The 11,298-nt window shown below is 38.7% G+C and overlaps 1 protein-coding gene across 1 annotated transcript in view; it reads right to left on the bottom strand.

Moving 5' to 3' along the window:
• Positions 1–3,599: 3,599 nt before the first annotated feature.
• Positions 3,600–11,298, bottom strand: part of RGS22 (regulator of G-protein signaling 22) — a gene marked incomplete at its 3' end in the record, with an annotated part of 54,764 nt that continues 47,065 nt past the window's right edge. Inside the window, exons 19-22 of the mRNA XM_010189009.1 lie at positions 10,617–10,679; positions 8,439–8,600; positions 5,308–5,487; positions 3,600–3,761 (exon numbers count right to left, since the gene is read on the bottom strand). Coding sequence (XP_010187311.1) covers positions 3,600–3,761; positions 5,308–5,487; positions 8,439–8,600; positions 10,617–10,679 — 567 coding nt within the window. The remainder of the gene's footprint in view (positions 3,762–5,307; positions 5,488–8,438; positions 8,601–10,616; positions 10,680–11,298) is intronic.

An 11,298-nucleotide genomic window follows, 5' to 3' on the forward strand; every position in this document is an offset into this window, starting at 1 on the left:
TAGTGGCCGGCCCAACCCTAAACCACGACAATATCAAATAGCAGAAGATACTACTTTTTAAAAGTATTTGTCCTAATCAGAGTTTCCTGACCTCTACACTCCTGCCAACTATATTCCTTTCAGATTCAATACCTGCTCTAAAATGGAGCTTAGTGAGAGGGCAGATCTGCAACCAAACATACTTCAAGGACAGAAAGGCCATTGTAATCCTCTAATTTGGCCTCAGGTATAAAAGTAGAACATGAGATTTCTCATTATTAATTCCAGCTTGGTCCAGTAGATGTGAATGGACTACAGTACACATCTCGTTTAAAACATTTACAGTGAAGGACAAGGCATTGTAACCCTTGATAAACTGTGCTGGTTATTAATTATTTGTCATTTTCATGTTGTTTTAGTATTTTACTAAGGCTGCACCTTTGCACATTCTGTCTGATGATCCCAAAACTCTTCATGAACATTTAATCAATGTTCATATTTAACCTCATGTAATTAACCGCACAACATCCCCACTAGGCAAGTAATATAACCCTCCCATGTTGCAAATGAGAAATTGTGAAAAAAAGAGAAGTGAAATGGTTTCCCAAAGTCACTCAGAAAGTCCCTGAAAGTCTGGAAAAGGATCCGAATATCCTACTTCCTTGCTCCCAAGGTGCTTTTTCCTTCCTCATCATCCTCATTGTACTATGGACCCGTCAGCTGTAAGTGTGACTTTTGGGTATAGAACTGCCCAGGCAGTGTGGTGTCTATCTTCTCTCCAGAAGCAGGGTTACTAACTTCTGTGGCACACAGATGCCAAAGCAAATACAGAAACTGTGTGTATACTAAAATACTACAAGCTATTTGCTAGCTTTCTCAATGAGAATGGTAAATTAAATGAGGTCTAATAAAGTCTTCTCATAATAAATTAGGCAATGTTATGGCAATGTCATATCCCATGACATTACACCACTTACTAACAAATAAGCTTGCTGCTAAGAAGCTTAAAGAGAGTTGAGGGAAACATGGAAAAGGAAAATGAATGCTTATAGTTTTGCCTTTATCTCCTAAGGGCATGGAAAGAGTAAGTACAGATTTACAGTGTAAGCTGAAACTATTTTTTACACTTGAAAGCAAAAAATCCAAAATCTATTTGGAGGTAAAATGCAATTGTGTATACAACAAATTACAAACACTGGCATAAATGCAGTCTGCAAAAAGTGACTAATGGTATTTTTTAAAGTATGTGGCATGTGCATCTGGCAGTTAAAAAAGGAACAGATCCACAGATGGACCAAAGATGAGCCCATATAGGCGTGCCACACTAAGGGCAAATATGTTAAACCTTAGAAGCAAACCATACTCTCCTAGGGCAATGTCTTTTAAAACAGCTATTTCAGCTCAATACTGAAGCAATCACTTTACACTGAATGTTTGAGCTTACTTCACCCTGTACCTACCCGTCCCTGCCTTCTAGACACTAAGCCTAAAAGAAGTCTCTGCATTGTACCCTTCCATGGGACCCTTCACCATCAGCCACTCCTCTCCTGCACTGAGTCCATTGCCAGGAAACCTTTGATAGGATTTACCTCATAAATAACAAATAGGTACACACAAAAAATATTGAGATAGTCAAATAATACCAAGTCATGCATCATTGTCTAGAGAAAGCCTCCTTCTCTGCCCATTTTTTTCTAGGATACCATATAGAAGTCCAACTCTTATTCAGTTGATTGAGAAAGTGAGGTGAGCCCAGGTAGACTGGGTACCACAGGGGCAAATTTGTGAGATGAGAGAAAGTAAATTTCCTCCTCCAGGACCATGATTGTTCCATTTGACGTAAATTCAAAATGGCAACTGATTTGGGAAGGGGGAATAGAAGGATGGGGAGAGGAATATATATGAGAAAAAAAGTATTATTTCTAACCCTTGCTAGAGCTTTCCTCTCCTTCAGCATTAGCCTGATGGGGCAGATGAGCATAAACACTACTTTAAATGCCAAGAAATCATCATCATCTACAAGCTGCCAAGTGAACTTGCTATGGCTTGCGTTGGATGAACCTTATCAGTATCCTTCAGGGTTCCTGGATGATTTGAATAGGTACATTGTCACTGCAGGGACAGAAGTCTCAGGCAAGAGAACGGGGAATGGCAAATTCTTTGAACAGTAATAGAGGGGGAAAGGGTTTCAAAAATTCTCTGTTCCACCTATTCTTTCAAGAGATTTTAGATGGTAACTGGTTCACTGTTTTGAGTTTTTCTGTGAGAAGATCAGTCTACAAACTGTTTACTGAACTGCGTTATCTACCTGTCACTTTCTAAAATTTCTTACCTTATTTCCCAGCATAGAAGGGTAATGCACCTTTCCCATTTGTTCCCCATAAAAGCTGGGGTTTTGCCCTCCTGGCCAAGTTTTGCTCTTTACTTCCTTGATCTTAATCAGAAATCTTATAGACAGGCAACAAACAGATGGAAAAAATAAGTCTGTGAAAATGCAAAAGTGCATTACTTTGAAATATTGCATTCTTGCACTGTAAGTATTGCCAATGTCTTTGCCAGACATATTTGTGTGGAGGCAATGTGCTTTGGAGAAAGAAGCATGAGTTCCTGGATTTTAGACTTCACTTGACATTGGTGTGTGGCCTTGAGTAACGCTTCACTGGTCCTTGGTTTTCCTGTGTCTAGGAGAGGATAACAATGTATACGTGTTCTTCGGGGCATATGTGTCTTTATCTGTCCAGGTACTCATGTGGTTCTCATCATGAGTAATAGCTCAACACATGTGTACACGGTATTTAAAATATCCAAAGGTCTTTTAATGCTACTTATGATAGTTTGCAAGTCCAATAATTTCTCTGCCTTAAAGGAATGCTCTCTCCTCAAACAATTACATTTCATAAAAAATAAACTTTTGCAAAGCCTATAATCAATAGGAAAAAAATCCATTATATTTTAATAATAAAAGTCCAAGAAAAACAATTTTACAAGCAAGCATTCCGCTGTCGAGGTCATAGTTCTGTTAATGCACTGAAACTGTTTGGAAATTTGTTGTGAGCAGATTAACAATTTCACAGCCAAAGCTGAGAAATATTTGAGAAAAGACAGAGACTACATGAAGCAATTAGCACACAAATATTTTTTAAAATAATGAACAGAGTTTTCAAATGCCCCTTCTGAAAAACAGATACGAAATCTGGATTTATTTTGTTTTGTTTTGCTTTCAGTAGTGACCCAGAATTGTAAATTCTAAAACAGGACAGTAGACACTGAAAGTGCAAACAGGTCAGCAGTTATGTATTGTATACATGGACTGTACATAGATATAAAAAAAAAAAAATTCAGCCCTCTTATTTGCTCTTCTCTTGGCACAAAAGATGACTAAAACACATTTTCCCCTTTGCTTAATGAAAGGAGTATTCAATTGGCTCATCTGCTTCAAGTTAAGCGTATGTATATGCATTGACAGGATTGGGAACTAATTGCCCTAGGACCAGGTCGCATGTAAAGCTTGAACTGTGATGAAAAGATTGCGGTAGCTTTGGATCAGGCTGAGAAAGAGATCTTTTAATTCATGTATGTTTGCTCATGAAGGAGTTTTTACGCGGATCATCAGCTGTTACCTGAAGCTTTGTGAGCTTTTCCTCTGCTGTTTTGCCTTCCTTCTTTCGCATCTTTGGTCCCCTTTTTTCCTCCAAAGGAAGCAGAATTTTGTCACTACCCAACTTGCTTCGAAACTTACAAAATTTGGGCCAAAATTTAAACAGAAGAGCAAAGATAGTCATCTGCAGAGAAAGAAAAGAAAGTAAATCTTGACCATATTAAGAAAGCAGCTTAGTGTAACATCAAATGTAGTTTACCGTAAGAATGAAATAACTATTCCTTTTTGAATACACAGCCTTGTTCCTCCCACGTACTGTGTCCTGACATTTCAGCCCAGCTTTGCGCAGCACATGCTTTTCATCAGTGTGTTTATTACTGGTGAGAAATCTTCCTAAAACACAGTTAAAAGGCACTTTCTTTTTTTATATTTCCCTAAACAATTGTTTGCATTAATGAAAACATCCATCAGTTTTTACAAGTATTCCTGATAAAATATACACCAGTAGAATTACTTTTGCACCACTGTTCTGCTCAAGTATTTCAAATATTCAGTTCATTAGGGAGAGGGGATTTTTTCTCCCCTCCTTAAGAGAAAGGAAATACTTTTTTGCCTCTGGAAAGGCTCTAAAACCACATTACAGATCTATGAGCAAATCTTGGATAATTTTTAAATGATATAATCTCTCACAGGGTCTTTTTTGAACTAGAATAAGAAAAACAATTTTAAAAAAGCAAACAGAGGGGCTCAGTGAATTCTGTTGCTGCACGTACTAAGGCTAACATTCTTCAATTTATTTAGATGTTTCATTCTCATTGAGAAACTTGGCTTCAAAGGAGCTGAGCATGCTCAGCACCTTGCTGCTTCTGGCTCAACAGACTTGAAAATGACATGTGAGTTGCTGTCATGTTTCCATCACAACTTGTTGGCCAAGTTCTTCCCTTGGTTTTGTGCCACATTTCTGGAGTTCACTGGGTTTTACACAGGCTGAAATGAGACTTCTTATTTCTCTTAGGACCTATATGAACCCTCTTCTCTGACACATCATTCATCTTTTGTGATCCAAACACTTTATGGACACACAGTTAACATTTAAAGGTAGCAATTTTATAGGAAAAGAAGAGGAACTGGCTTTCTTGGGTTTAGAAGATAAGTCAGAGGAGACGGTAATGAAGAATGAGAAGATAGTAAGTCTGTAGCAAAGGTTCATAAATAGCTGTTCAGTCTGATTAGTACAAAGATAAGAAAGAAAATTGTCTACAGCCATTTAATACAGACTTCCTGTAACAAAGAAGGGAAAGGTATTCAGTAAGTAAAGCTCTCTTTGTGCTTTAGTCATATCTGCTTTTTTTTTCATCAACTACAAAAACTACAAACTTTGTAACTACAAATTACTTTTCTGACATTAAGCAAGTGGTAAAGAACAAGCAATTTAAGGCATAGACAGAATCTTTTTCTGCTGCCAGAATTCCTAACACAGACCTGGATAACACCCTTCCAGGATCAGCTCGCTGTCCGAGATTGTCCAGTTTATTGAGCAGTAGATATATAAGGCCCCTCTGTCATCTCCACCATACAATCTTCATTGAAATGCATGGCTATAGTGTTCTCCTTCATGCCCAGACTTATGTATGGAGTCCAAATTGTCACATAAACAGCAAAGACTGTCCTTTAAATCAGTCAGGCAGACTCTAGCCAGATCTCTTACAGAGATTCTCCCAGCTCCTTACCTGCGCTTCTCTAAATATGTAAGGTCCCAGTTCTTTCCTGTGCTCCAGAATCTTCTTAGCTTGTTCAGTTGGGATGTCAATCTGCAAAGCCGGGGGTATGGCGGAATTAATAAAGCAGTCGATAATTGCTGTGATCTTTTTCTGGACTGCGGCATCACCACAATGAGAATGGCACAAGTCCTGAAAGACAAAAAATGGCATTTTTGGTCAATGGAGAGACACAAGACCCTTTACAGAGGACGAGTGATCAAAAAGTAATAGTCATACAGAAATACAATAGATTTCTTCAGTATGTAGGACAAAATTCTTATAGCAGTGCGCATGGTCAAAGACATAGTTAAGTCTTGAGTGGGACTTCTGGTTTGCAAATGCAGATATATGTCTATCATTGCTTTTAGGAATCTCTGCCTGCACATTCTGCTGTAACAGGATAGTTTTCATCCTGCATTCAGTCTAGGTACATTACTGACAAATAGGAGGCATTTCTGAAAAGAGAACCACACCTACAGGTGTGAAGTGCACTGATTTTCAGAATAAGTCTGCTATGACTAGCATAGCCATGTTGACTAAACATCAAAGAAATGCTCTAAATACTTCAAGAAAAGAAGGGAATTATTTAGAGGGTACAAGGTATTACAACCAGAAATTTTGGCACAAGAGGGGATAATTTCAGCTACCAGTACAATCTCCCATTCCTTGAAATCTTCCAGTTGCCCCATCCATTAAGACTTTTTAGTTTCCCAAAACCTCAGTGTTTTAAATAACTCTGTGCAGAACAGAATATAAAACAAACTTGAACTTACAAGGGTAAGATCTCAAAGAAACACTAGGTTTTTAATACATTCTAAAAATGTGAGCCTATTGTTCCTGTAAAACCTGTTATTACTGTGTTTTCACACTCTGACGATGCTACCATTGGGCTCTGACAGGAAAGAAAAATAATTCAAAGAACTTCCCTCAAACACTTTGGAACACAATCTTTCCAGCTATCCCTAAACATAAAAAAATTGAATAACACTAGGAGATTATCACATCTATCTACTAAAGACACAATGAACACTCTGGAGAATTTTCAGGAAAAGAGCTCTCTAAATGAAGAATGTGCATTTAGTTTTGGTATAGGATGCTGGTTATTTACTTTGCAAATAAATTAAAAACAGGGCTTTTAACCAGAAATGTGGTATGTGAAAGAGCTGGCTTGTTTTATTATGAATACTTTTTAGTCTTGTGAAGGAAAAAAAGAATGATAACAGTTACAATGAAGAAAGTAAGGCAATACAAAAACATATTCTATGTATCCTAAGCATATATTGTGGCTTTCTTTGCTCATCTAGTATAGAAGAAAAGGCAGAGAGCTGTAGTAAGAAGGAAGACAAACAAACCATATGATATGAAGAGGGATGAGACATGAGCATAGAGGAACAGATGGAAGTAATCCAGAGATTTATATTTCTTCATATTTGTTGAAATAATTTTTTGTTTGTTTTTTGATTGTCCCAAGATGTGCTGCCAGCCCAGTGGGTTATAAGGAGCAATGCAGTCATTGACTCCTAAAAGGAGATCTGTCTAAACTGATGGCATTTGAGGGCTCAGACAATACAAGTATGCACTCTGCAAAGCACTGCCCACGTCTTTGGCAATATTCCTCCAGTTCAGCCTGACCCAAAACACTCCAACTGCTCCAGCCCTTTGCTTCTATAAAAAGCATCAACTGCCAACCATGACAAATTGCATGTGTGTAGAAATATGGTCAGATTGTACTTTTTCTTGATAAGAACACAAGTAAAGTTAACATAAATGGAGGAGAAGGGGTGGGATGTAAAACAATGAAGGCATTCTTCAGAGAGCAGATCCGAAAAGAAAATGGTCTAAACTACACTCCACATTAATTTGCAAAAAGTTTCCATGATCTCCACAGTTTAGCAATGAATAGTCACAAATATGAAAAAAACATCAAATATTTTGAGAATAATTTTTATGCTGTGGAACTTCAGGTGCCTTCATGTCAGGTTTCTAGTCTAAGCCAGCCACTGTAACTGAGAGAGAGATAGCAGCAGCCCCAGAGAGTGTTTCAGCTGACGATTCCTTGCTTGGGGATTAGAGCCTCTGTGAGGAGGGGAGATTGCCCCCTGGAAACAGAGGAGCTTCCACTTCTAAAGCAGACCCCAAATTCAAATGCATAAAATTAAACAGTGAAAATACACCCACGTACCTGCAGCAGGATCTCCAAGTGCTACTGCAGCATCAACTGTGTTTACCTCCTAATTTCTGAGCATGTTAGCTAACCTCGTGCTCCCTGCCTGCCGTGTGCACTCAGGCTCTGTTCAGGAGCCCAGGAGATCCTCTGCACTCCAATCACACTTCTGCATCAGCAGTATCCCAGAGGCAAAGGGAATGAGGAACAAGGGAAATATCTGTGGTGCCCCTGCCTTTAGTCCAGGGTGCTGCTAGGAGTCTGCTGTGTGATTTAAAACACTCCAGAGTTTTCCCATTGTGTTTCACCCCACACTGCAGAAATTTTACAAAGGGGCAAGTATTTGGAATAGAGGCAATCCCTGCTGACCTTCCCCATCATGTTTCATCTTGGCCACATCCTCAGCTGCAGTCAAATGTGACTGTATGGAGGACAGGGGGATTGGGGCCTGCACATAAGGGGGATCATACATATAAGCTTTTTGGTTAGATGCTATCTTTACATCTGTACATGTGACTGAATTTTAAAGTTTTCTCTGACTTTTGAGGGATTACCATATTCAGCAATAATCCCATTATTTGGTGGTATGTAACTATAAAGACAGAATTAACATTTTAATGCTTGCATATTTTCTATTGCTCAACAGATGTATACCAAAATCTGGGCATTAGCTACTTCAGTGTCCCTTTAGAGACTCAGAAGAATGTGACAGTTTGAAGAAGCATGAAGAAATACAGAGACAATACAGTCAAGTCAAATATTTACCCTTAAGAAATTAGGATTTTCAAAGAAAGCACAGTTAAACAGTGAAAGAGGTTTTACTATGAACAAGAAAATGCCTAGAGATATTCTTGTTAAAATTCTCTTACTATGCAGTAATGGATGCATTTGCTTACAAATCGAATGATAGTCCCCTTGCTCTGTTTTGCCACCGTACCTTATACTTCTGTACCTCTTGCCAAAAGACCACTCCATTTGGCAGTAGGTCTCCTTTCAGTGACACAAAGTGTTGAAACTCGTTTGCTGTCACTGGATTCAACAGCGCTTTGCGGAAAGCAATTATTTCACTAGATGAAGAAACCCACTTATTGTCCACATGCTGTCAAAAGAAGAAATAAATGCACCAAATAAACTTTGTTTCAAAAAGCAATAACAAAGGCATTAGTTAGTATAAACTGTCTGATTCTTATCTTTGTACTGACCCTAACTTTCAGTAGTTTATGAGTTTATGACATGGATACAATAGAATGTGGCAAGGTTTCATTTCTTTCTTCTTTTTTTTTTTTTCCCCTCCAGTTTGGTTTGGGCAGCATTTTTTGGAAGACGTGATGGGAGAGGAAATGACTGACAATTATTTAGACCATATGACTACGTACTATAAAGTATGGAAACAGCTATTGTTATTGATTATGGCAACAGGCTACTTTTCTAGAGAACAGTTTGAGTTTTGTGCAAACAAATAACAAAGAAAAAGGAACAGACAAACCACATAGCTTAAAGTTGTAAAATGCTTCTGACAGGGATCTCACCAACAAAATGAGCTTTGAAATGTGTTACCATGATCACCAACAGAAGCTGGAGAGTTTGTTCTCTGTGGAATAAAGCTACCAATAGTAAAACAGAATTTAAAGTCATCGAGACATTTTGGAAATCCTCATGCTGCAAAGCAGAGTGGTAGGCAGCCAGGAAAGGGTGGAGAAAGAAAAATGGCTTATGCAGAGACTGTTTGTTTGAAATGAAGTTCAGACTGGCCTGCCTTCCTGAACAAGCAGTTCTTGTGCTGTCATTGAGGAGCAAGCCAAACAACCCCCCTTTGTTATCAGATAGATGAATGAAGACTATCTTCTAGCAGTGGTATAAAACTCCTGAAGTCCTGGTGGGATGGAGTGCTCTTCAATGGTAAGCATGGGACAGAAAAATTTTTAGTTGCTGCAGACAGTCCTGGAAATCTTACCTGATGCTAAGCAGAAAGTCTTTCTGCAGCTTCTTTTAAAAACAGGGGTTATACTCAGTGTCCTGCTGCAGAGCCTGCCAGGGATGAGAGCCTACCCTTGCCAGAGAGTGGGTGGTGGTTGTCCAAAGGGTCCTCTGGTTAAAATGAAGTCAGCTCAACTTAGAGAGTAAGGTGGCATCTTCTCAGCCTTCCTCCAGTTCTCCAAGCCATCTCCAATCTCTATCCACTGTGACCAGGATTTAGGGAACTTCTGGGAAAAAAATCCTTTCTGGGGCATATGCATGAAGGGAAGAACAAAATGTTGCTCCCACCCCTATACTAATATATGAACGTTGCTTGTTTTATAGGTCAACAACCTTGAAGCAGAACATGGAAAATAACCATCTTCCTGACAAACAGACAAAGGGAAAACTCAGTTAACAGAACCCACATGCACTCTGGATCCCTTTTGAGCTAATGGTTTGCATGGATAATTGGTGACCGGGTCTCCAGTTTGATTTCAACAGACAATAAAAGTTCAACTGAATAAATGTACACAACTTGTGTGTTGGCAATCACAGAGTTCATTGCTCTTCAAGAAGAAAAAACTGGCAAACATCTGATGAAATGTATTATTACAAAGGTTTAAGATGTTTAAAACTGATATTATCTCAGTGCTGTAAGATTAAAATACAATTCTAAATGAAACAGATACTGTGAGATATGATTAAACCTGCCCACTCCATTGCATACTTCACATTCCCTTTTGTGTCTGCATGTAATCCACTCGCAATAATAAATAAACTACCAGATGCTGGAATGAACAGCTTGTCCTAATAAGTCCACTGCATGCAAAATACAGATAAATGTGAATTAAAGGTACAATACCAGTTTGAAGAGGGTTAAGAGTGCTACAAAGCCCAGGACGATAGACATGTTTTTTTCCTAGTATGACCTCTGCAGCCAGGAAGGGAGAGAAATTTACCATGAACATACAGCAGGGAGCTAAATTCACCAGTAAGGTGAGTAATCAGTCCACTGTAGCCAATACAATCATGACTGCTTTTGACAGCATTGCATCTGGGGCTCACACTGTCAGCAGGGAAATTGTGAAGGATGTGCAAAGTTCAAACAGAAAAGACAGTGAAACTGCAGACACAAGAGACACTGTAAACCACTTGCCTTCCACATCCTGATTGTCTTCTCCTGGTTTTGGCGTGGAAGATCTTCAGTTATGTCCGTTACCTACAGTTGACCAAAATATTATCATTGTATTTTTTAACTCTTCTTGTTTCGTGTTCAGCTCTCTAATGATTGAGACCACAGTGGTAGAATAGTTGATATATCTTCATTTGTATCTTTATATCTGAATCTTCTTGTGGACCCACACTGAACACTATCCCTTGTTCAGCTACAAATGAGCATGTGCTCATTAAGACTGAGGAATTAGACAACACAAGAGGCAACGGCAGTCAAACTGCGCTGTTCCACTGGTTTATCTTATCCATAATGTTCTGAGTGGCCATTTAGGCTGAGAAAATACTTTGGGCTATAACTTCTTTTCTTTTTTCTTTTTTTTTTTGTATTAAATGTTTTTAGTTCATTTGGGCAGTTGTATGAGAAATACGGGCTTGATCCTGAAGCTTCCTTATAGCAAAAATGCACCCCAAATCAAGGGCAGATTTTCTGAATAAGGACTACATAGCATGCCCACAGTGTTTGGTCACTGTGAAATATGAAGCCAAGTGGAGAATGTCATCTGGTTTCATTTCTTCTAAAATACATTCTTCAAAGGACCTTTTCATCCTCTGAATTTGCAGTAAGAAAGAAAAGAGCAGTCAGACATAAATGGAGTTAGGGAAAG

Source organism: Mesitornis unicolor, unplaced genomic scaffold (assembly GCF_000695765.1).
Source record: "Mesitornis unicolor isolate BGI_N332 unplaced genomic scaffold, ASM69576v1 scaffold24057, whole genome shotgun sequence".
NCBI classification, from domain to species: domain Eukaryota; kingdom Metazoa; phylum Chordata; class Aves; order Mesitornithiformes; family Mesitornithidae; genus Mesitornis; species Mesitornis unicolor.